The sequence below is a fragment of the Equus caballus genome, chromosome 1 (genome assembly GCF_041296265.1).
Source record: "Equus caballus isolate H_3958 breed thoroughbred chromosome 1, TB-T2T, whole genome shotgun sequence".
NCBI classification, from domain to species: domain Eukaryota; kingdom Metazoa; phylum Chordata; class Mammalia; order Perissodactyla; family Equidae; genus Equus; species Equus caballus.
In genome coordinates this window covers 98,683,104-98,709,300 of record NC_091684.1, presented here as the reverse complement: position 1 = coordinate 98,709,300, position 26,197 = coordinate 98,683,104, and the positions used below count along the sequence as shown (strand labels likewise).

Genomic DNA, 26,197 nt, shown 5'->3' with positions numbered 1-26,197 from the left:
TTTTGATTATCCCTGGATATAGAATGGCTCATGCCCTAATTAATAGATCAGTTTTTCACCCAAGATGAGAAAATTGCCAAGTATAAGCACAGATTGATGTCTGTCCCTAACAGTCTAACAAGAAGAAAACCGTGGTATATCAGAGAAGAGTTTTTTTGGGTTTTTTTTTAAAGACTTTATTTTTCCTTTTTCTCCCAAAGCACCCCGGTACATAGTTGTGTATTTTTAGTTGTGGGTCCTTCTAGTTGTGGCATGTGGGATGCTGCCTCAGCATGGCTTGATGAGTGGTGCCATGTCCGCACCCAGGATTCGAACCAATGAAACTCTGGGCGGCCTCAGTGGAGCGCGCGAACTTAACCACTCGGCCAGGGGGCCAGCCCCAGAGAAGAGTTTTTTTAATCAGCAATGCATACAGTTCTTATTTAAATTGCTGACTCTTAAGTATATTTAAATAAATTTTTTCCTGCCAACCAAATCTGTGGCTCACTAACATGATACAGAGAAATGTCCACATCTCTTGATTATTAAACACCTGTTGATGCTTTATAATATTTCAGACTGGGTATTCTAGAACATCAAAGATGAAAAATAAATTTAGCCCTTTTACTACAAATGTTCAACTTTTATTTTCTGAATAATCAGTAGACTGGAGAAGCTCATTTTGTAACCCCCACCTCCATCATCACCAATATTTAGCTTCTAAATAGTGAAACGAAATTTTTTGAGTAGGGTTCAAGGTAAAGAGGGCAGATTTAAAAGACATGGATGTGAATCTCAACTCCTTTTGGTGGCATCCCTGACGAGTTGTCATCCCTCCTCTGCTTGAATGTCATAGGGACAGAAAATGTATTACCTTTCTCAGTGGTGGGTTTTATCTTTGCTGTTATCTTATCTTTTTTCTAGCTGTTATCTCCATATACATTTTTAAACATTTGAGCCTCAGTTTCATCAACAAATAAATGAGAATCAAAATGGCAACATCTTAAGGCAGAGGCTTAAAGATAATATATATACAATGCATATCTTAGTGCCCTTGACATTCAAAATGCTCAGTTACTGTTAGTTATTATTATCATTTTTAAAGAATTACGTCAAGTCTTTGACATAAAGGGGAGACTGTGTCATTGGAAAGTGAACTTGAGATTGTTTTGGTATGAACGCAATTCTGTAGAAATAGTACAAGAACCTAACTAATTGGCAAGATGATGATATAGTAAACAACTGCAGGAAGACTTCAAGGTGAATAGAGAATATTTTAGGTATTTAGTGTTAAGGTAAATTTGTAAATGGAGGTGGTATTAAGCATATGTGTGCGTGTGTGTGTATATATATGTGTGTATATATGTATATACACACATACACATCATATATAGAAATACACTTTCACACAAAATCAATTGTTCGTACTCATAGCCAAACACACGCACATATCTCCACATATCTCCGAGTAGGAATCTTTTCAGGCAGATGGAAACCTCAGAGAGAAAGAGAGATCTCTTATAGCCTTCTTCACAAAAGCATTGGTACCGAGACTCAACACACACACTTCTAGATGACTGGTCGCCCTGTAGAAGTCCTATGAGAGGGGTTTAGATATAGCGGATGCAGAGTTCTGCTGATAATAACTAAAACTGAAGTTAGCTGTAGTGACACCTGATAAAGTGAACTCTTCTTTGTCCAAATGAAAATGGAGCCCTGATTCATTTCATGACAGATACTTGTAATTATTGAGGAAAGAAAGAAATCACAGGCCCCAGAGACTCCAACACTGTCCATCTGTCCCCAGTCTAAAAATATCTTGGGATGCAAATTAAGGTGGAAACTGATTACCACTGATTGCAAAGGTGTTTATATATAATTTAAAGGATCCATAGAGAACAACTGGTGGGCTAGTCTCCAAAATAAATTATTCGGTAACAATAAATTCAAATACTTTGATCACTGGAATATAGATGCTCAAAATCATGAAATATTAAAGCAAATATGTTTAAAAATCATTTTTATTCAGGGAAATGGTTTCCACTTAATTCAAGAAAATACATTTGTTAGTATGGAATCACATATTTTAAAATTAAAACTTGTCTTTTACTAGTTCTTTCATTGGTTAAAGTAGGCTAAATTTAAGACTAAATCCTCTAAAAATTATTCACAAAGAAACCAAACGGTAGAGAGGCAATAATCAAAATAAAGAAAAAATATGATAACTTAAAAAATGTAGAGGCATACTAAAATTGAGTACGTTTTACATCTAGAAACATTTTGGTCCATCTGAGATGTGATCCTGAACCATGAGCTTGTATTATGTAAATAACTTCTCATACTGAACACAGATCATGGTTTTTAAGGCTGGAGTGCTCTATACGCAAATGTGTTGACATTGTCTGCTTCTTCCCGCTTCTCAGCCGATATCATTGGTTTGTAGAAAGATACTGAATCATGCATACGAGGAAGCTCTTACACAATCTCCAAACAGCGCAGGTCTTGAGTTATTTGAGTATACAGGAATACTGAATTTTTCAGCCAAGTGATTCTCAGGTCCCTGCTGTAACAGATAACATTCCATTTCTGTACAAATCTGTTAAAAAGTCCTTCCTTATAGTGAGCCAACGTCACTCCCACTCGCTGTAGGTCTTTCTCCATATCAGGGCCTCACAGAACAAGAACAAACCCAGAATCCCATGGTAGCCATCAGCTATGTGATTCCAACCACCACACTCTCTTCATCTCAAAGGAGACTGTCTTCAGTTCTGCCAATCACTACCATGTCTGTCTAAATAATTGATTTTCAGTGTCCCTATTAAAGGTGACTTCTACAAGTAAACCTTCTATTCTGGGTGTGGTTTCTATATACCAAGAACGGGACAGTCATCTTCTTGATTCTGATTATTTCCCCTTCACTGTTCAAAGTCTACTTTCTGTTCATAGCAAAAGTTACTATTGACGCTAAAGGTTCTAATATTCGAGTTGACAGCTGTGGGCAGAGGAAAAGCAATTTAAAAGCTTTCCAATGTTCAGCAATAAAGAGTCATTGGCAAAAAGCCCTCGATACAAATCACAACTTCAAACCTTATTCGCTTTTGATTTGATCAAATTACTTAATCATTCAATACCTCTGTTTTTCACCTTTAAAAGCAACAAATAAAACAATGCTAACTTAAAAATAGTGGGTGGAATATATAGATAATTATGTAAAGTGTCTAGCACAGAATATGGAAAATTGTAGGCACTTGATAAATACGATTTCTCCCTTTCTGTATCAAATAATGTAGATTACTTCCGGGAGCCTCAGTCACTTCTTATTTACTTCTGAGAAATGATTTTTTAAAAAGTACTAATTTTAAAATGGACTAATTATGTTGTAGCCTTAGGAAGTTTTAGAGTAGGTCATTAAAGTTGTAATTGTGCTGCGATTTTTTTAGATAGAGGTCTGGTAATAAATCCCTCAGAAACCTTTGTATAATGTAGCTTTTTTAATTTGAAGCCAAAGGACAGAATGAGAAAACTAGAGCTTTTCATCTTCAAAAGAGTTTATGAGCTTTAAGCAATTAGTAGGCACAGTTCTCTTTTGTGCAGTGGGCCAAGCCGATTAGCCCATTGGCAAAGGAGGAAACCAGTGCCCAGAGAGATAAATTACTTTCCCCAAGGCGCTGTGAGCAGAGCGCGAATGCAAGTATTTGTGCCTGGTTTGCACAGGTACATGCATGTGAGTGTATGTAGTGGAGGTGGGTGTGGATTGGAAGGAGTAGTGAAGATTCCTAATGAAGACTGATGCAAAACCTTTCTATTATAGTTTTTATGTTTGCTAAGATGTCTATTATCTATAAAGATTGGAGAAGAGACTTCTTCAGACACATGCGGGTGTTTATGTTATATAGATATAGATATGTACCTTATTGTGGGTGCCATATGGGGTATATGACCAACCCTGCTGATCAGTTACCTGTTTACTCTTAGATGCATACCCCAGTCTTTCTTCTGTTCTCTTCTCCATCTCAAGAAACCACATTTCCCAGGCTCTCTTGACCAATGGCTTCTGAGTGGAATTGGCCAATAGGAAGCACTAAATTGGAAGGAGGACTCCATTTCTGACACTCCCTGCTTTCTTTCTCTGTTTTGGCTCATTTCCAGCAGCACCTAGGTTCATTTAGGGTTCCAGCCCCTGTTTGATAGACCCACTAGCTTTACCCTGGTTTCCTTGACTTGGACTTCTCCCTTTGTCCCTCCCGCCTAGGACTGAAAGAGATTTCATGTTGCTGCCAGTTCCTCTGTTACCTATCATCCTCTGTGTAGCTTCTCACCCTGTCTTCACCTGTACAATTAGTTGTCTATTAAATTTTCTCCTTTTGAATATTTAAAGAGGTTTCTGTTTCCAGATATACCACCTCTTTCTTTCTCAGTATATTTAATTTTGAATGAGCCTATGAATTGAGAGGTTAATATGATAACATACTGTTAAGTCTAAAACCGTATTAAATATCATTATATTTCTCTTTTAGGCATTTTCAGATTAGTCGAATTATCCCTTTATATAACTGCGGGCAAATCATTAAACTCTTCCTTTCACTTTTATCTTTATCTGTACAGTAAGTGTAAACTGATGGGCTCTCTCTTCCTAAAAAGGTAGTTAATAATGAAATGGAGCACTTTAAAAATATACATAACACGATTTGAACAGTCAAGAACAACATGAGATAGACAAACAAACATGATCTCCAGGGTCGGTTTAACTTGATGTCAAATTCAGGTTCTAACACGTGCTATGCCTGTGGCCTGGGACACAGATGTTAATTTCCCTCAACGTCAATCTGCTCATCTATAAAATAGTGATAACCATTTTTATCCATTTTTTATCTCCTTTTTTATCTCTTTCATGAGCATTACTGTGTCTAACCTTTGTAAAGCTCTTAGCACTGTGCTTCGAGTAGCAGAGGTCCTGAAGGAGGCTAGATTTGTCTTCATTATTACACTGCAAGATGTAGAAGGACTTTCCGATAGCACTTTATCATTGATTTATTCCTAGGTAAGACACATGTAGGAATATCAGATATATCACCCATTAATTGATTAACTGAATCTGTCTTTTTTTTTTTTTTTTGCTTTTAGAAAATAATCACCATGTTTTATTGATTTCAAGTCGCTGTTCACTTTCTGAGTTTCCATTTCAACTTGCCAAACACTCCAGTTAAATAACATTCCTTTGAACTGTATTTTGAATTACCGTCTGTGGATATCTACTTAATTTTTGTCAATTTACTTGTCCCAGGATGCATTCTCCTTTGTTTTCATTAAAGGTCAAGAATGGTATCCATATCACCATCAGAAAGAATCTTCCTTATGTTCCTTCTCTAGCTTCACATCCTTACCCATGCTTTTGTGTGATTTTCTGTTTTCCTACGACATTCAGGTTTAGAATATGTTTTGCTATCCAGTCTTGTCCGAGCTAGTACCTCTGACATTGCCACCTCTTTTTGACCTCAGTTGGTTACCAGGACTCCAGCCAGTTGAGTTGTGCTGCTTGATCTCCGATAGAACATATGCTTTCACTAGAAAGACTTGCAAATTTTGGCATCATGGATGACATGGATTTAGGAATGTCTTTGCTTTTTAAGAGGAAATGTGAGAGCAAAGAGCAGTGGACTTAGAAACAGAACTCATGGACTATAATTCTTCCTCTGCCTCTTATGCCCTTTGATATCTTAGGCAAGTCCCCCATCTTTGTTTTATAATATTACCCTCCACAAAAGGAGGAGGTCGAAACAAACACTCTGTGTGGTTTCTTCTAACTCCTAACTGGTTTGTCCTGTGGTTTCTTCTCACTTCTAACTCAAGTCTACAGTATCAGAAAACATTTAGATTTGGGTCAAAATATATATGTAGATTAATTTGGATGTTAAATATATTTTTTATTAAGACTTTATTTTCTTAGAGCAGTGTTAGGTTCACAGGAAAACTGAGGGGAAGATACAGAGATTTCCCATGTACTCCCTGCCCCCACACACCCACAGCCTCCCTCATTAATAGCATCTCCCACCACAGTGGTACATTTGTGTACATAAGTGTGCATAATTGATGAACCTACATTGACACATCATAATCACCCAGAGTCCATAGTTTACCTTAGGGTTCGCTCTTGGTGGTGTACATTTTATGGGTTTGGACATATGTGTAATGACATATGTCCATCATTATGGTATCATGCAGAGTAGTTTCACTGCCTTAAAAACCCTCTGTTCTCTTCCTATTCATCTCTCGCCACTCCAACCCCTGGCAACCACTAATCTTTTCACTGTCTCCATAGTTTTTTCCTTTTCTATAGTGTCATATAGTTAGAATCATACAGTATGCAGCTTTTTCAGATTGACTTCTTTCACTTGGTAATATGCATTTCAGTTTCTTCCAGGTCTTTTCATGGCTTTATAGCTCATTTTGTTTTAGCACTGAGTAATATTCCATTGTCTGAATGTACCACAGTTTATCCATTCACCTACTGAAGGTGGTTACTTCCAAGTTGTGGCAATTATGAATAAAGCTACTATAAACATCCATCTTCAGGTAGTTGTGTGAACATAAGTTTTCAACTTCTTTGGGTAAATAGCAAGGAGCATGATTTTTGCATTATATGATTATATGTTTAATCTTGGAAGAAACTGCCAAACTGTCTTCCAACGTGGCTGTCCCATTTTGCATTGCAAAAGCAATGAACAAGAGTTACTCTTGCTCCATACCCTCACCAGCATTTGGTGTTGTCAGTGTTTTGGATTTTGACCATTCTAGTAAGTGTGCAGTGGTATCTCGTTATTGCTTTAGTTTGCATTTCCCTGATGACATTTGATGTGGAACATCTCTTCATATGCTTATTAACCATCTGTATATCTTCTTTGATGAGGTATCTGTTAAGGTCTTTGGACCATTATTTAATTGGTTTGTTTGTTTTCTTATTGCTGAATATTAAGTGTTTGGTATATTTATTTATTTATTTATTTATTTATTTATTTTTATTAATGTTATGATAGATTACAAGCTTGTGAGATTTCAGTTGTACATTTTTGTTAGTCATGTTGTGGGTACACCACTTCCCCCTCCGTACCCTCCCCCCACCCCCCCTTTTCCCTGGTAACCACCGATCAGATCTCCTTCTCAATATACTAATTTCCACCTATGAGTAGAGTCATATAGAGATCGTCTTTCTCTGACTGACTTATTTCGCTTAACATAATGCCCTCGAGGTCCATCCACGTTGTTGTGAATGGGCCAATTTCGTCTTTTTTTATGGCTGAGTAGTATTCCATTGTGTATATATACCACATCTTCTTTATCCAATCATCAGTTTCTGGGCATGTAGGCTGGTTCCACGTCTTGGCTATTGTAAATGATGCTGCGATGAACATAGGGGTGCAACGGACTCTTGAGATATCTGTTATCAGGTTCTTAGGATAGATATCCAGTAATGGGATGGCTGGGTCATAGGGTATTTCTATTTTTAACTTTTTGAGAAATCTCCATACTGTTTTCCATAGTGGCTGTACCAGTTTGCATTCCCACCAACAGTGTATGAGGGTTCCTCTTTCTCCACAACCTCTCCAACATTTGTCGTTCTTGGTTTTGGATGTTTTTGCCAATCTAACGGGGGTAAGGTGATATCTTAGTGTAGTTTTGATTTGCATTTCCCTGATGATTAGCGATGATGAACATCTTTTCATGTGTCTATTGGCCATATTCATATCTTCTTTTGAGAAATGTCTGTTCATGTCCTCTGCCCATTTTTTGATCGGGTTGTTTGTTTTTTTGTTGTTAAGCAGTGTGAGTTCTTTGTATATTATGGAGATTAACCCTTTGTCGGATAAGTGGCTTGTAAATATTTTTTCCCAATTAGTGAGCTGTTTTTTTGTTTCAATTCTGTTTTCCCTTGCCTTGAAGAAGCTCTTTAGTCTGATGAAGTCCCATTTGTTTATTCTTTCTATTGTTTCCCTCAACTGAGGAGTTACAGTGTCCGAAAAGATTCTTTTGAAACTGATGTCAAAGAGTGTACTGCCTATATTCTCTTCCAAAAGACTTATTGTCTCAGGCCTAATCTTTAGGTCTTTGATCCATTTTGAGTTTATTTTGGTGTGTGGTGAAAAAGAATGGTCAATTTTCAATCTTTTGCATGTGGCTGTCCAGTTTTCCCAGCACCATTTGTTGAAGAGACTTTCTTTTCTCCATTGTAGGCCCTCTGCTCCTTTGTCGAAGATTAGCTGTCCATAGATGTGTGGTTTTATCTCTGGGCTTTCAATTCTGTTCCATTGATCTGTGGACCTGTTTTTGTACCAGTACCATGCTGTTTTGATCACTGTAGCTTTGTAGTATGTTTTGAAATCGGGGATTGTGATTCCACCGGCTTTGTTTTTCTTGCTCAGGATTGCTTTAGCAATTCGCGGTCTTTTGTTCCCCCATATGAATTTTAGGATTGTTTGTTCAATTTCTGTGAAGAATGTTCTTGGGATTCTGATTGGGATAGCATTGAATCTGTATATTGCTTTAGGTAGTATCGACATTTTAACTATGTTTATTCTTCCAATCCATGTACAAGGAATGTTTTTCCATCTCTTTATGTCATCACCTATTTCTTTCAAGAAAGTCTTGTAGTTTTCATTGTATAGATCCTTCACTTCCTTGGTTAAGTTTATCCCAAGGTATTTTATTCTTTTCGTTGCGATTGTGAATGGCATAGAGTTCTTGAGTTCTTTTTCTGTTAGTTTATTGTTAGTGTATAGAAATGCTACTGATTTATGCACGTTAATTTTATACCCTGCTACTTTGCTGTAGTTGTTGATTATTTCTAATAGTTTTTCTGTGGATTCTTTGGGGTTTTCTATGTATAAGATCATGTCGTCTGCAAACAGCGAGAGTTTTACTTCTTCGTTACCTATTTGGATTCCTTTTATTTCTTTTTCCTGCTGAATTGCTCTGGCCAGCACCTCCAGTACTATGTTGAATAGGAGTGGTGAAAGTGGGCACCCTTGTCTTGTTCCTGTCCTCAGAGGGATGGCTTTCAGCTTTTGTCCATTGAGTATGATGTTGGCTGTGGGTCTATCATATATGGCCTTTATTATGTTAAGGTACTTTCCTTCTATACCCATTTTACTGAGGGTTTTTATCATAAATGGGTGTTGGATCTTGTCGAATGCTTTCTCTGCATCTATTGAGATGATCATGTGGTTTTTGTTTTTCATTTTGTTGATGTAGTGTGTCACGTTGATTGACTTGCGGAAGTGTTTTGTATATTTAAATAACAGTCCGTCATCAGATGTCATCAAATGTGTCTTTTACAGATATTTTCTCCCAGTCTGTGGCTCGCTGTCTCATCTCTTCACATTGTCTTTTATGTTATATCTTTTTTTTGTTTCTAAGATATACTACCGTGTATTGGAGAATTCCTGTTACTGAAAACCAAATGAAGATGTGATATTGTATCTGGGTCATAAAGAATCAACAAAGCAAACAACTTGAATCATTTTAAACATTAAATGATTTGCTGTACTTAAATTCCTTCATCATCTAAGAGTATATTTAAAAAAACAAATAAAAAATACAAACGTGCTTATAATGAAAAGCCACCAGCCTTGGTCTTATCCTTCCGCACCAACTCCCTCATTCCCAATTCCCCAAACTTACACCCTCTCCCCAAACATGCAGGCAAGCTTATTAAACCCTTTTTGTTTGGTATTTCCTGGCTGTTAACTTTATATTTCTAAACAACATATTAAGCCTCTATTTCTTGATTTATCTTCATTAGATGTGGTGCACTGACTTTATGACAATGGGAATTTAAGTCCCTCACACCACACCCCGTGTCTTCTCTCTTCTCCCTCCCTGGTTCTACCACTATTCTTAGTTCTCAAAGTTGGTCTTAATGACCCATTTAAGGAAGTAGAATAGTATGGTTAAGAAATGGGGCCTTTTGTGCAAAATTGCAGTTGATCTAGTCACATAATTCACCGGTTTCCTCCTAACAGATTTTCAAACTTGGAGTAATGATTATATTTGACTGAGCATCCATTTAAACCTACGAGCCTGTACCTTTCTTTTTTTTCCAAGGCAAGACCTCACTTTCATCTCAGTCTGAGTTGCATGAGGCTTTTAATACGAAATCACTTTCCATTCAGTCTAAAGCTTCCTTGTTGCTGATGAATGTCATACATAATGAAAGATTATATCCATTTATCCTCAGCAGTAAATCATTTATCACACAAGGGAGATATATTATTGTGAATTCTGATCAAAGCTGCCCACTTCCTTTAGCTGGCAGAAATGCTGCACCCTGTTAGTTGATCGTACAATATCCTGGGAGAAGCAGGGAAAATTATGCTGTTGAATGAGGGCTCTGCAAACTCTAGGGGTTTCTAAAATGGCTTTTAAAAAAATCATGTTTCATGTAGAACCTTCTATGATCCATGCGTGTGAACTGTAAAAGTGTTTTTTTGCTTTCTTCACTTAATTAAACCAGAAAGCTGTGGGACTTTTTGCTGCTTGCTCTGTGATGTCTGCACAGGGATTTGTGAATGACACCATGTGGATAGTCTGTCCCCTTTCTTAGAGAGACAATAATTATTGCCACTTCTTTTTGAAGCATGCTGTGGGTGGTTTTATCAGTTCATTTGCTAATGAGCTCCCTCTCTCTTTTATAATGCCAATCTTAAAGATGTCTTTTAAATATGATTTCTCTCTCAGATTTATTTTCCTTTCACTCTTCCTTCTCAAGCTGTGTACTGCTTGGCTTCAGGGAATCACCCCCCCTACCCAGGCAGGGAGCAAGGCTGACCTCTTTGATTTCATGTTGATAGCATCTTCTCTCATTGTCTCCCTCTGAGAACAGTGAGTTCCAGAAAGGACATCACAGTCCTCCGGGAGAGTCCCTTCTTACGTTTTGTCTTTGATTTTAGGTTATTATTGCCTGATGTTACACATCTGTGTTCACTGCTTTTCAAATTCAATAGCATGTGAATGCCTCAGCATTAAAATGATCCTGAGAAAAGTGAGACGCAGAATGAAGCAGGAAGAATGGACCCTCTTTCCTCCTTTAGTCTCTCTTGGGCTGTTGGCCAGCATGCTCTTACAGTTTATTCAGAATTTATGCAAAGTAGTAGCTAGTGATCTGCACAATCAAGTCACAAATCTGCAGCTAACATTTACAAACAACATTCTTTCATTCAACCTTCACCGCATTTTAGAAGTAGCCTTTCAATGCATTGGCCATTTAAGAGCTAGCTATTGAAATTCATGTTCTCCCTTTCCAGTTTCTGTGAGCTCATTATGTCCCTTGTGTGGTTGATGGAAGTAAAAATAATGTGCCCAGCCTCCTTATCCTTAAAACAAGAGATTGCTAAATTTATCAGAATAGGATATACTTATAGCAAGATTATACATTAACTATAATCTAGGTGTTCCTGTTGATGGTTCTTACTTCTCTATTTAGATTCTTTTACTCTCATATAAGTATGCTAGAGAACAAAAGAAAGGACACCAGTTAAACTTGAATTTCAGATAAATAATGAATACATTTTTAGCATAAGCGTGTCCCAAGTATTGCATGTGGGACAGGCTTAGACAAAAAGAAAAATTGTCATTTATCTGAAATTCAAATGTAACTAGGTGCCCCGTATTTTATCGGGCAACCCTACACATAGGAGAATCCAAATTCTGGTCTTTGCTATTCTATGCATATCAGTTCTCCAGCTTGGTCACAGCTATGGACTGAATTGTGTCTCCCCAAAACACCTATGTTCAAGCCTTAACCCCCAATATGATTGTATCTGGAGGTAGGGTCGTTAGGTGATAATTAACGTTAAATGAGGTCATGTGGGTGGGGTCCTAATCTGATAAGGTTTGTGGCCTTATAAGAAGAGGCAGAGAGACATGATTTCTCTCTTTCTCCACCATGTGAGTTTCCAGGGAGACGGCAGCATCTGCAATCCAGTGAGAGCCCTCTCTAGACATAGACTCTGCTGGCACTTTGATCTTGGATTTCTAGTCTCTGGACCTGCGAGAAAATACTTTTCTTTTGTTTAAGCCACCCAGTCTGTGATCCTTTGTGATAGCAGCCCAAGCCGACTCATCCAGTGACTTCAAAATGTTTCACTCTGGCTCAGTTTTATACTTCCTGCTGAGCTGACAAGGATGGCCATTACCCTTCTTCTGTTGACTAGTCTGCACGTGTGAGTCAATAACTCTTCTAATTCCAAGCAAGTGGAGACAAAGGAAGGAATCTGCTCAGTCTGTGATTGGCTAATCTCTCCATCTTGGTAACATCTTAAGTGAAAATAATAAGAAGGAATCATAGGGAGTGGATGTGACAATAAATCCTGGTCTGCTGTTGGCTGGGAAATATCAAAGGGAGTCACGGGAACTTTCAATTAACTAGGGACATGGGGGAAGACAGCCTGATTCTCCTCTGACTTTAATGTTAGATCTTAAATTATCTACCTAAACTTTCTGATTATTACACATATTTACAGGATATAGGGGCAACGTGTGTCTGTGCGTGTCTGTCTGTGTGTGTGCATGGTGCACACACTAAATAAGACTCCCTAATCTCACTTAGAGATGAGCACCTGAGACCTCGGAGAGGTCAGTCACAGACCTCTGCCACACTTCTGAGTGACGGAATTGAGGGTCATCCTGCACCCAAAGGACATGCCTTTTCCAGTGTAACAGGTTAACTGCCTTGAAAACTAGAATCTCATGTTTGTCATAATAGATTATGTGTGTAGTAGGAAATTCATATGGTAGCATTTTCTTAATCAATTTCAATTGATGAAGCAAAATTCTATCCGTCCTCCACCCATCCTTATTACCCCTAATCCTTTTATTCTTGATAAGGGCAATTATTATTTCACTCCTTCCAATGTGATATTGAAATGAGGAAGTTCTCCTGCAAGAGGATTTACTTCTTAGCTTAAAAAGAGATTATTTTTTTTATTTTGGATGCAGTAAAATCAAACCTAAATTAGATAGAATGGCTTTTTCAGCTCTCATGTCTGTTCCAGATAATATTGTCCTGCACTCTAAGCTGTGTGGTACCTTCATGCCAGGTTACATGTTTTAATTGTGTTAGTGAGGTAGTGAGGCCAAGGTGAACTCTTGACCAAATAGGGGAAGAAATCTCTATAAAGACCAAAACATTTACTCAGACTGCCGTGAGAACTCCTCAACCAGTGATTGTCCACGAGTGCATTTGCCATAATTGGGATTAAAGTGACTTCATATGAATGGGTTGCTCTCTCCCTGATACTAGGATTGACCAGTGAAGTACACAGGTGGCTGATGGACATGAGTCCCTGCTGTTCTACACATGATTGAGGAGAATTTGTGGTTGAGTCAACACACATTTGTTATATATTTTTACCTTCTCGGGCTTGTAATCATTGTTTCCCTTTCTGTCTTTTGGGCTCAAATATTAACAGAATATAGTACTCCTCCTGGATTTGAGCAGATGCTTTCAAATTCACATCTGAAATCATAGCAGTCTTGTGATGAAAGAATTGGCCTCTGTCTACTTTTGAATTCAAACTTGCTAAAGGGAAACTTTTAAAATAAATTCCTACATTTTCTTAAGATTGTAGATGATACAACTTTGTTAGCAAGAAACATCATAGCTGCAAGATAAGTGATATTATAAGCAACGGTAGCCTCAGCCATGAAACTGTTGAGATATATATATATAAATAATTTTCTTTTAGGAAGATTAGCCCTGAGCTAACATCCACTGCCAATCCTCCTCTTTTTGCTGAGGAAGATTGGCCCTGAGCTAACGTCTGTGCCCCTCTTCCTCTGTTTTGTATGTGGGACGCCACCACAGCATGGCTTGATAAGTGGCACATATGTCCATGCCCAAGATCTGAACCCGCAAACACTGGGCCCGAAGCAGAGCACATGAACTCAACTGCTGCACCACCGGTCCGGCCCCAAGGAATTGGTGATCTATTTTTAAACTATTGATAACACTTTGGAGAATCTTCATGAGACTGCAGGCAGCTGTTATGCCACAGTTTAAAATAATCCAACTCTAAATTCTTTCATTTATAGTTGAAAGGATTTTGGAAAAGCTGTGCCTACAGTCAATCTGTAGGTAATTTTCCTTCCAATTGGTTAACTTAAAGATCTTGCTGTCTTAATTAGTGCTCATTTTAAATAAGACCACTTAATTAAACTCTCAATTCAGCCGAAGAAAGCTTAGACTTTAATCAGTGTCACAATATTCTGCATAGCCAGACCTAGATCTGAGCTTCAGAAGTGAACGGCGGGGAAGAGAATTTGTTCTAATACCATTAATAACTTTTGAGACAGTAATGCTAGACTGCAGACCCCTAACTAGAAAGTTTCTGGTCCACCCAGCACAAACTTTACGCTCAGATCTTGACCTGGTTTGGAATTCTGGCTCATGTACTCCCCATCTCCTCAACGCTGGGCAATTCACCTGCCTCACTGATACTCCATCCTCTGTGTTTCTGTCTGTTGTTGTGTTTCTGTTTTTGTATTTTAACTGAAGACACTCTGAAATGAGAAGGGTCATTATCATTCTTTAATAGCAGTGCTCCTAAAAAGTCTTCCCATCCCTAGTTGGTGATTGTGCTGTAAATTAACACGAAGCTCGGGAAGTTTGCCTTTAAATCTGTGTAGTATCTGTGACATGGTTTGCTTAAGAACGTTTTGAGATGGGATAATAACTTACAAATCTAGGCCTTTCTTTCTTACTATAAATCATAGCTTCAGTTCATGATATTTGGGCCATATTTTCAAATACTATTCTTGGGAAAGGTAGCTGGGTGTATGGAGATTTATGTAACCACTGAGTTTCCGTGAAGAATGTCAGAAAGTGACACTGATCCAGCAAAGACTTGAAAGTCAACCCCAGTTGAGTTTGCTTATAGTTTAAATCCTTACCAGCATTGTGATTTTGGGGTAAGATACTTAACCTTTCTGAACCTCCATTTCTTCACTTGAGGAGCCGGGACGATGATTCTAAATTCAAAGAATAGGAAAAAATAACATTTATTGAGTACTTACCATGAACCACAGGTCTTATATAATTTATTCCTCATAATAATCCTAGGTGGGAGCTGCTATGATGATGTCCATTTTACAGATGAAGAAAAGGAGGCACAGGAAGGCTAAGGAGCGAGTAAGCAGCCAATCCAGAATCTAAAACCAGGCAGTGTGCTAAACCGCTTTGCTTCTAAAATGTAAAGTTTAAATCCTGATGATCCTTCCATTCTTCTCAACTGACGGCTGAAATTGAGGCTGAAGAGAATGGGCAGGAGATAGAGAAGAATAGCTGGAGGAATTATTCCTTTTTCAAACCAGCATTTAATAGGCCCCTTAAATTGGCAGGCTTGTATATCACTGACAAAGTGTCTATTTTCCTGTACCATCAAAGAAGAATTGCCTTTTTTCTATGAATAAACGTTGACACAGTCAGGAAACAAACCATACAGCTCACCACCATTTCCCTTGGAAGTTAATTGATTTCTGTTAGTTTAAATATTATGTCTAAAATTAAGGTTCCAGGAAGGAAGCATGTATATCTTCTCCAGAATATGTACTGAGACCCAGCACCACACAGGGACTGAAGTAAACATTTAATGCTTTTTTATCCTTCATACATTTCTCTATGTAAATTATGCAAAATGCATTTTTGCAGATATGCTGTATATATAAGGTTTTTATGCATAAAAATGGCCAAAATGCATGTGGATAATATCAACCATGTGTGCTTGTTCATTTTTCTTCTTCCTGATATCATCCCATGTTCTTTGGGTTGAAATTGGGGAGCAGAGATATTTAATAATTTGCCTAAATTCCATCCACTCCAAATACTAAGTGGAGAAGCAAGAATATAAAGTCAACACTCGTAACCACTGATATAGAGGAGGGAGACGTATGCTAAGAGACCATGTGTCAGCTGGGCCTTCCGCGTGGGTAATCAAGACCCTGACAATGAGGAGAGAGCAGGAATGGAGAGGAAGGGAGTGAACACCTTCCGTTAGTGAGTAAATGCCCAGGGAATCAACAGATGAGGACTAACAGCACAGTCCCCTCAATGGAGCAGCTTTTGTGTTATTTGTTTTTGTTTTGTTTTATTTTCCTAACAGGAGGAAAAGGGAGAAATTAAAGATTAATCTGGAAATGTAGGGAGGCTGTTAGTCAGAAGCGAAAGTTCTTCAATTTTTTCCCAAAGTCGCTAATATTGTTAGCTCTAACTTTGTCGTCATTCAGGAAATGGGCCCAAAGAAATGAAATGGCATTTGTCTATTGTAAGAGGAGAGATGGGAATGGTTTGAAGTTAACAGTGAGGTTTGATGGCCTTGGTAATCCCTTTTAGCTAACCAAAGGATGCCAATTTCTGTGAACATTAGCAAATGACCTGCCCGTTACAGAAGTGTCTTCCTTGGGGTCCTCCACATCCAGGCTGGGTGATGTGTCAACTGCTTCTGCTTTATTGTACCGGACGGAACAGGGATTCAATTCTAGCCAACAATCATGCATTTTGTATCTTCTCACCTTTGTCATTATTACTCTCTTCTTCTCTTTTGCCCAAGGATTCCCTTTTAAAACTTTTCGCTCAAACTGAGCTTTTCCTCAGGGACAATGCAGAAGAGGAAAAATGAACAGAAGGGGTGGCTTGTTATTTTAGGTGCAGTTGAACAAGTGGGAGGGGAGTGAGTGCCATGTCAGAAGGATGTAAGGAGTAGAAAACGTGATGCTTGCACTGGAAACCACGCAGGTGGCCATATTCCCGTGGAAAGGGAGGCCCCGGTTTGTGATTTGGCCCTCAGGCTCGCCAGAAGAGAGAGACTTTGCTGACCTATTAGATTGGGCTCTGAGTCTGCAAGCTCTTCCCCCGACGTCATTGCCAGGGGCCAATCTCTCATGTTCAGGGTCACCCCACTGCAGGTCGCCCTTCAACTCCTCACCTTCCCTCCTCTTCAGCTAAGTCTCCTCCACTCTGCCTTTTAAGTTTGGAAATAAACAACACAAACAGCGTGGTCAAGATCTCACTGGTTTTTGAAGTGACAACTCTTTCACCTCAGAATAGATAAACACACAGAGTTTAAGACTAATTTTTTTTCAGGATAACCTTTCTTAGCTCTTGCAGACTGGAGTTTGCTTTGGGGTTGTTTCACTGTTGATAATAATTCTCCTATTTTCTTCACACAGTTGTTGGTCAACCTTGGCTGTATGTCCCACCCTAACACTGTTCCCCACTCTCTGGCCCTCCAGTTGTAGAATCAAAACCTACCTGTAAAACCCCTCCCCAGGAACACTGCAACTTTTAATAAAATCACTGTGATGCAAGACTTCTCAGGGGTAAAGGAATTCAGAGACCAGGGAATGGGCAAATTGACTGCAGTTTTGAAAGCAATGCAGAGTAGAAAAATAATAAAATATTAACCTGGGTAAAGTATGAGATTTGTGCTTTTTTGGGGGGGGGGGGGACTTGTAGTTACCAGTAAAGATTACACATGTACTTTTTAAATTTTACGAATTCTGTCATGCTTCATTAAGATGAACAAACAGAAAGAAGTTTCTAGTTTATGAATTTCTCTTTATATTTCTAAAACAAAACTCTTAAGAAATGTTCTCAACCCCCGCCCCCAACACTAACCAAAACCAAAACAAACATGCAATGTTATTTCTCAAAAGACGTCAGAAGATTCGCCAAACTTGATCTATTTAATACAAGTGCATCTGGAACCTTTTATTCTTTGTCTCATTCTTCAATATTGTCATAAATTCAATCGGCCTCATTGGCATTACCTGCTGGCCACATTGCGTCTTCACGTTTGGATGGGTCTGAACTTATCAAGGTGACATACGTGTGATTTTTAAATGGAAATTTTACTTTGTCATTCTTAAAACCCAGCACCAATTAGCAAGGACACTGCCTGCTTAGCAAAGGAGCTGGGTTTGCTGCAGACCCCATCACAAGCCTCTGGCGGCTTTCCTAGCTTGGGCTGGGCTGGCGCAATGTCATCACACTCTATTATCCACAGCACACAGCTATGAAGGCAGGAGGAAGACACTCCCTGTGCAATTTTCCTGATACTCCATAAGGCCTGATAACTTCCCAGTGGGCTCAAACTCATGGAAAATCAGTTTGAGATGAGAACAATTTCAAACATCTTTCCTTATTTTCTTTTCCACACGCCAATGGAATCATGTATTTTAAGTTATGAAGAACCTTTATAGAGCAAAACAAAACAGAAAAAGCACTTCCCCTTAAAAGCAGCTGTCTCTGTGGGACAACATTTTCATATTAAAAGAAGATACAAAGAGGAAAGTATGCTTAAAATCTCCCACATTTGTTGAAAATAAAAACCTCCAAAAAATTAACGCAGATTATAACACAACCAGCACAGAGCGCATTGTGACAGGGAAATGAGAATGAGAGCACTGAGCTTCAGGTAATTCTGGATAAAGGCCATACCAACTACACAAGGGCTGCTCTCAGAGAACGGGAATTTACTTTTTCACCACAGATGTGCTTCGGTCCTAAGTCTGTTCTGACTTTTTGCCGTTATAGACCACTGATATGCCTGCTTTAATTCCAATGCAATAAGTGAATTTCCAAAAAGCTTATGAAAATATGTGGCTGCTTAAACCTGTTGGGTATCTGCAGTATCCATATATCAGAAGTCTTTGTTCTCAGTCTGCGAGGAAAAAAGCCAAATACACTCCAGTTTGCCCCGCTTAAAAGGTGCTCAAGAGAGGTGCCCGATTACCTGAATTTCCATTTGGCTCACAATGAGAGGGAGAATAACCACCCAGATGCTTTCAGTGTTGCTGCTGCGCTTGCAACAGGCCCTATCTAATAGTTTATCATACTCAGAAAACAAAGCATAGTCTGCAGAAGGAATTCACGGCTCCCCTCTCTGACAGAGCGATCTCTTTGAATTCTTCTGTTGATTTCACAGATTTCAGACAACCAGAGAACTGTTTTCTAAATCTGATTTTTTACCCCAGCAGCACCATTTCCTCCTCTGTAAGTACGACAGATTCATCCCACAGGCAACAATGGATGCTTCCTGCTTAAGTGGAGCATGACAGATTAAGCTTCAGGCCGACTACTAAATGCATCTCCCCTCTCACTGAGACTGTTCAGAGCATGCATCAGGGCCTCGCTGCATTTGGTCCTGCAACTGCCAGCTGGGTCAGGAGCAGCCCTGACTGAGAGAGCCATGTGAAGACTCCACAGAGGACCAGCAGGGCTCAGGCGAGGCGCCTCACTGCAGTGCTCCCAGCCAGATTCCTCACCTCCGAATCATGCCAGCCTCAGGAAAGCTGCCTTGTCGGATGCCTAAGGAAAAGCAGGCAGTTTGCACATGTTTGCTGAATATAAAAGAGAAAGATGTGCGTTTAGAGAAAATGCACGGAGACCTTGCACACAGAGATAGGTGCCTTTCAGATCTTGCCGGATCTGAAATAAATGCTGTTATTTCTGGCCAAGAGGTTAGGTGACAGTGACTTGAAGAATAACTAAGTAAAAAAAAAAAAAGGGAAATTAACTAATGAGCAAACGAATAAAGCACAAACTAAATAAATAAACAGTAGCCAAAATCTACTGATGATATTTGACCAGTTACATTAGAAAATGCTTTTTAATTAGAAAAATGACGCTTGCAATATGATGCTTCTGAAAGGCATTTGCAGGAGAGTAGTGTGTTGCATAACACAAAGTGTACTTGTATCCAGAATTATAATCTGAGGATAACCATCACTCAGATTGCGGTGAGGGGCATCTTAAAATGCTCCTCAATTTCCTTGTTAGGTCTTACATGTAAAATCTAAAAAGCAAAGCAGTGCTGGCTCTTTGCACAGAAATAGACTTTGAAGTCTGCCTGTTGGTGTTAGGAACAGACCTAGTCAAATTGTACAAAAGCATGATGGCACTGTTCTCACCTTTCTGTAATTAGTGACTATTCTGCTTGCTGAAATCTTGAATCTTTCACAACCACATGTGTATGTTTGTCATTTGTCCCCTTTCCTCAGGTGCAAAGAAGGCTACCAGGGAGTCCGTTGTGATCAATTTCTGCCGAAAACTGATTCCATCTTATCGGATCCAAGTAGGTCAAGCACTTTTCTTCTCTCTCTGAACACAGTGTATAGGCAGCCCTTACTCTGAGCGATGGTTGCTAGCTCGGCTGAAGGCTGAATGTCAGTCATGTGTCTCTGAAAGATGCTAAGGGTGGAAACTGGTGGCACAAGTTGGAGTTCACAGATTGCTCAACACCAACTCAATTCATTCTGGGTCTAGGTCTTCTCCAGCGATGGGGCTGATGTCCAGATTCAGCTCCATCACTAACCTAAGCTGGAGACTCCAGGAAATCCTGCTCCGTTAGCTTTCAGGCTCCCCCTCCCCAACCCGATTACAAAAGCAAGGATACAGATAAATGAAAGAATTTATTATTTATCCAAAAGAATGTTATAGAAACTACCATATCATATTGGTTCTTACCGTCTAGTTGGTAATTTGAGATAATATTAAACCTATTAACCTTTACCTTACTGAAGTAAGAAAATATGCATGTCAATTTATATGTTTTCAAACAAACGTCGCAAACCCCATTTTTAGCAATGCTATTTGCATATCAGCAATTACATTACTAACGATAAATTATTTCTTTTTCCATTAATGAGACAATTTGCCACTAAGAAATATTGCTAGTCATTAGTTTCTGCTTCTATATGGAGTAAAAAGTAGCATTCTATACTAATATGCCTAATTCTGGTCAAATGTGAAATGTTTACTTTATCTGTAAGTAATCTTCTGCTCTTTCAATGACAGCTACAATTGAATCCCCACTAAGGAAAGGGGAATTTTATTGAATCAGCAATTTAGTTCGGTGAGGATAATGACAGGCATTTCTAAACCGTAAAGGCAGTGTTATGGTTTTCTAAATACCAAGCATGCATAACACAAAGTTTAGCAAAACGTTGTGTATTGACAACAGACAGAGGCTGCCCTGCGCCTGAGTGTGCACGTGGCTGCATAATGAACATGTCTAGGCATCTTTCAACATCTTTTCAAAATGTGCATTTCATTTTTCCCCTGTCTAGCTAGACTTCCACAAGTAAATGCAAAGTTTTTTTTAAAAAAGGAAAAGTTTAATTTAATTTAATTTAATTGGGTTTTATGTTGACAAGGCAAGCCACCATACAGTGTTAACCAGTCTTTTCTTTGCAAATTTAGCTCTCCTTGAGAAAAGTGAAGGTGATCTAATAGCTAACAACCAGACCAGCCATGGATTATCTCCGTTCTCTGAAATGTGAGGCACTGGTCTCTAAGAATTACCCAGATAGGGGCCTTTACTGGAGTGTGTTGTATCTTTTTCATCTTGTCATTTTGGCCCCTTGCTAAGCTGATGTTTGAATGGTGTGGTTGTGGCTGAAGACATGTATTTGGAATATTAGAAAGCTGACAAAGAAGAATGGGTGCAATAGTTTCTTTTTTCTCTTTCTTTCTTTTTTTCAATTTATCTGATGTACCTAGTTTTTCTCTTTGTTTTTCTTTCTTCCTCTCTCTTTCCTTCCTTCAATTTTCCCCTTCCCTTCCGTCTTTTTCTTCATTATTTTCTTTCTTCCCTTTATGCTTTCTCTCTCCCTCCCTCCCTCCCTGCCTTCTTTCCTTCCTTCATTCCGTTTTCTCTTCGTCTATAGCTGTGGAATATCTATCAAGTACAGGGTACTGGGACCCGGCTGCATATGGTACAAAATGGGTAAAATCATCTGCCTTTAAACAATTTGATTGCACCCTTGCCCTCCAACTGAATATCATAGTCTATCACTGCAGAAGTTGAGGGTGAGGCCCACCGTAAGAACTGTGTGCTCCTCAAAGAAAAATGATCCTGTGGTCAGAGTCACTAACGCTGAACACCTAGGTGTCAAGTGTATAAAATATTTAGTGCAACAATATTTATGATGGTGAAAAAATGGACACATTCTAAAAACCAACATAAGATTATGTTTATGTAAAATAGCATATGGCACATCTATCATGTTTTATTCAATTATCATTAAAATAATAGCTGTATGAAATATTCCTATAGAGTAAAACAGCAAGGTGGAAAATTATTTTCATTTAAGATTGTAATAGGAACATCCTTTGGTGCAAATGTAAAAAAAACCCATATACTAAAGTGCTAAAGGGGACTTTTAGTACTTGGGCTATGGAAGTATATGAATTTTTTCCCCTTTTTCTCCTGTTTTCTGTAAAATGGCGCGTCATTATGTGAATCAAAATATCATAATGCCTTGAAATAAAAAAATAAAATAAATGTTGAGAAGCTTATGGATGAGTCCCTGAGACACAGTTTAAATGGGAAGATGGGGAAAGTATCATATCTTCCATTTACCCATGGTTGCATCCATTTATTTATGCAATCATTAATTCATTCCACAAATATTTTCTGAGCAGCCGCAAAGGGGGCCATCTAATCAGTTAGGTTCTGTTAGCACAAAGTTGTCCAAACAGGATTTAGGCTCTGAGGCCCCCAAAATCTACGGAGGGAGAAAAGTCTGTGTATACATAAGCATGGGCACCATTTGGGTGAGAACATTTACTCTTGTCACCTTGGCAGATGCATTTGGCCCCTGAGCCTCTGGCTTTTCATCTGAATAATGGCAACAATAATAAGTATCAAGATTGACAAGGAGTCAGTGCCAGATAAACGTTAGCCTACTTCCCTCACGCATCACCCCAATGAGGCAATCACAGGTTTAGATTTTACCTGTGCCGGGCACTGTGCCAAAGGGCTGTATCTGGAGTCTTGTGTGAAAGCCTCACAATCACAGTCTAGCAGAGAGTTGCTGGCAATTGCTCACATTTTATGGATGAAGAAATTAGGCCTCAGAGATGCTAGATCAACTTGCTCAAGGTCACACAGCTAGTTAATGCTGGCGTCTAACTTCCCATCTAAACGACTCCAGGGCCACGGCTCCACATGGCGAGCTCTCCCCTCCCTTCGCTAGACCCCTCATTCCTCTAGTTATTTCCAATGTGACATTTATCACTCTAAATTTCAGTGATTGAAACTCAGTGAACTGCAGCCAACATTATTCTAAGGAACAATATTTGCACAATTTTCATATCTTAATGCAGCAACTTGAGCTTCCAGGGAGAGTCAAATCCCTAATGAAATTTCCTTGTCAAAATTCTTGCTGAAGGATCGCTTAATTTGCTGCTCATGATATCTCTGGAATGACTCTATGCTCGGGAAATAAGCTTCTGTCTAACGCCCGCCCTCTGCTTTGCCTCCTCTCCCCACTTCCCTCTCCTTCCCGGTTCCTTCCTCCAATGCATGTTCTCTTTGGTGAAATTCCAGGTAACGGGGGGCTAGAAGCCTTGGCTGTTTTATTCTCCCCCAGGCAATGCAGAGTTGATCAGAAGGGTGCACCTTTGTCAATTAATTTAAAAGAATAAATAAAATCTCAAATAATCTGCATTTGGGGAAATGAAGCCAGGATGTCACTGTGAGAGCTCTGCTCAATAGCTGTTATGACCAGTGTCTTCACTGTGACCCCATGCTGGATTCTCAGACCTGCTATTCCAAAAACTCATTCCCCACCCCACCCGCAGAGAACCTGTAGTTAACTCCACTCAGGAAGACTTGTATCCTCATAAGAATCAAACTTATAAAGTGCCTTTATGTCAGTTTTTGAAAAAATATCTAATGCATGTAGCTATCAGGTTCATTAAACCCTCAGATGGACTCAATGTACAGAAGCCACATTCCCATCACAAGGATGAGTAGTAGGGGCTTCAGAAGGAAGGCAATGAGAAGAAGGGACTTTGGTCAGGATGGAGAGGATGTGACCTTCTGCGCAGGAGCCAGCACCATCTGAGTTGGCATTCCTGAAGAGCAGAGCCCTGCACCCTGCCTCCGGCTTCTGCCAGCCCTACCCATGGACAGCAGCAGTCAGCTTCCACGAAGCCCCCACAAGCTTCTTGAGGATTTCTAACGTAGTTTCTTAAGACTAGTCCCTTTTCCCCACAAACACAGGATCAACCAGTAGGCTCCTGTCCTGTCCTCTCTTCCTTACCACCCATCCCCACCCAGGTTGAGTACCCTCGCCAGCCTTGAAGCAGAGCTAGAGGAACTGAAGAGCCATGAGCTGGCCCAAGGATATTTTCCTGGGTCTCCTCTCTTAGGGGCACGTGCCAACCTGAGTTATCATCAAGATCCTGAGCTCATCACTGGCCAGTGAAGCCTGAGAGAAGCTCCAGAGAATGGATTCAGGGCAGTATCAAAGCAGGGGGCGGGTGGAGGAGACATCCGTCTGTGTTGAGGGTCCTCCTCCTCACACACAGCCAGAGGCAGCCAGTCCCAGACCTCGTCGTGACTTCCTGTCCAACACCCAGTGTCCCCATGGCTGGTGGCAGGTGACAAGTCTGCAGGCCCAAGCTTTGGCATGGGGCTTGTACAGCTTAAACTCTCAGAGTCATCCAGTCTCCACCATGGGAGAGTGCAGGCTAACTTCTACCTCTAGTCCATATAAACTATTAAGAGAACATTTTCCACCGACTATTACTGATCTGGTGTGCTTTCATTCAGCAATTTATGAATCGGGCAGCATCCAATCTAGCAGATAGAAAGATGTTTCAAAGAGCTGTCCAAGGTGAGAGATTTTTATACACCAAAGTGAGCAGAGAAAAGGAAGTTATCCTGCGCATTTGCCGATTGGTTAAAGCAGGTTACTTTCCTTATGTGGAGCAAAGGGAAGTCTTGGAGCCGGGTTAGGTAACCTGTGCTGAGCAGGCAAGTGCTGACTGGTTGGCCTTCCTTATCTGGGGAAGTTGAGCACAGAAGCTCAGTTAAGTTTTAGTTTGCTGATATGGGGCTTAGCATGAGTGACTCCATCTTGGGCCATTCACACTTCTGTTTCTTTGGATCTCTGAACCCAGGCTCTGCCCTCAGAGTGCCCTGTAATATGCCAGGAGCCTGGTCTGGGTGTGGTTCAAATGAAAGCTAGCAGAAAAGATGACAAGGGTTTAGACTTCCTATCACTCCAAAACTTGAGTGTCCCAACTTTCCAGGAATAATCACTTTGTGAATCCAAAAAGCAAAGTTGCCATCGCATTTGGTTCTAGCCCAAGAGGGGGCATCACACAGTGAGCCAGTCAACACAACCCACTTCTGAGTGGTTTGCAGAGACAACAAACTCGTCAGTCTTGAGGGCAATAGGTCTCCTTCTCTGTGTACCAGGAAGTCCACTGAGTCATCACTCCCCCAGTGCCCAGACCATTAAGCTCAGGGCACACTGGTGCTCCTTTGCCATGCAGGGCACAGGGAGGGAGAAGGAAACTTGAGAGCAGCCTCGAAGAACCAAAGTGGGGCCTGAGAGCCTGGGCAGGAGTTGGCTAAGCAGTCGCAGAAAGTTTTCTTGAAGAGTATCAGCGGGGAGCTTCCCACAGAGACCCATGCTCCACACTTGCCTTTCTCGATTTCACTCAATACATAGAAATGCATTCCATGTGTCAACAATTAGATGGAAGAGTGCAACCAAAGCTGCTCGGAATTAGGAGTTAAAGGGTCTTAGTTCTAATCCTGTGATCACTTGCTCTTAGCAATGTGGCCTTGGGCAAATCAGTGTAACTGAGCCTCAGTTTCTCTATCTGTAGAAGGATCCCCTGCCCATCGTGGTTAAAAGAAGAAAATAACCCTTAGTATAGAGCAGGCTGTTCCTCTAAGCCATTGAGAAGTGGGGTCAAATGCACAGCTGAAATAATATATCTTTTTTGCTGAGGGGGGGAGTTTGCCCTGAACTAACATCTGTGCCAATCTTCCTCTATTTTATGTGGGATGCTGCCACAGCATGGCTTGATGAGCAGTGCATAGGTCTGTGCCTGGAATCCAAACGGGTGAACCCCAGGCCACCAAAGCGGAGCTTGCAAACTTAACCACTGCGCCACAGGGCCAGCCCCTGAAATAATGTGTCTTATTATTCATTCACTCATTTATTCCCCAAGTACTTATGTGCATATAAAGTATGCATGCTGTGAATTCAAATAATAATAATTAAGGATCCTACCATCAATAAACTCAAAGTCTAGTAAACAGTATTTATTTAGATTGACTTCTAGGCTCCAAAGAATGCACTGTCTGCAAGAGAGGGAAATAATTTTTCACTCATTCATTCAAAATCTGACTAATAGTTTGAC

At 39.8% G+C, this 26,197-nt stretch overlaps 1 protein-coding gene across 14 annotated transcripts in view; it reads left to right on the top strand.

Moving 5' to 3' along the window:
* Positions 1–26,197, top strand: part of NRG3 (neuregulin 3) — a 1,011,269-nt gene that overhangs the window by 759,941 nt on the left and 225,131 nt on the right. For all 14 annotated transcript variants that reach the window (XM_070265734.1, XM_070265759.1, XM_070265717.1 and 11 more), the window contains exon 3: positions 20,029–20,102. In XM_070265734.1, the coding sequence (XP_070121835.1) occupies positions 20,029–20,102 (74 nt within the window). The remainder of the gene's footprint in view (positions 1–20,028; positions 20,103–26,197) is intronic.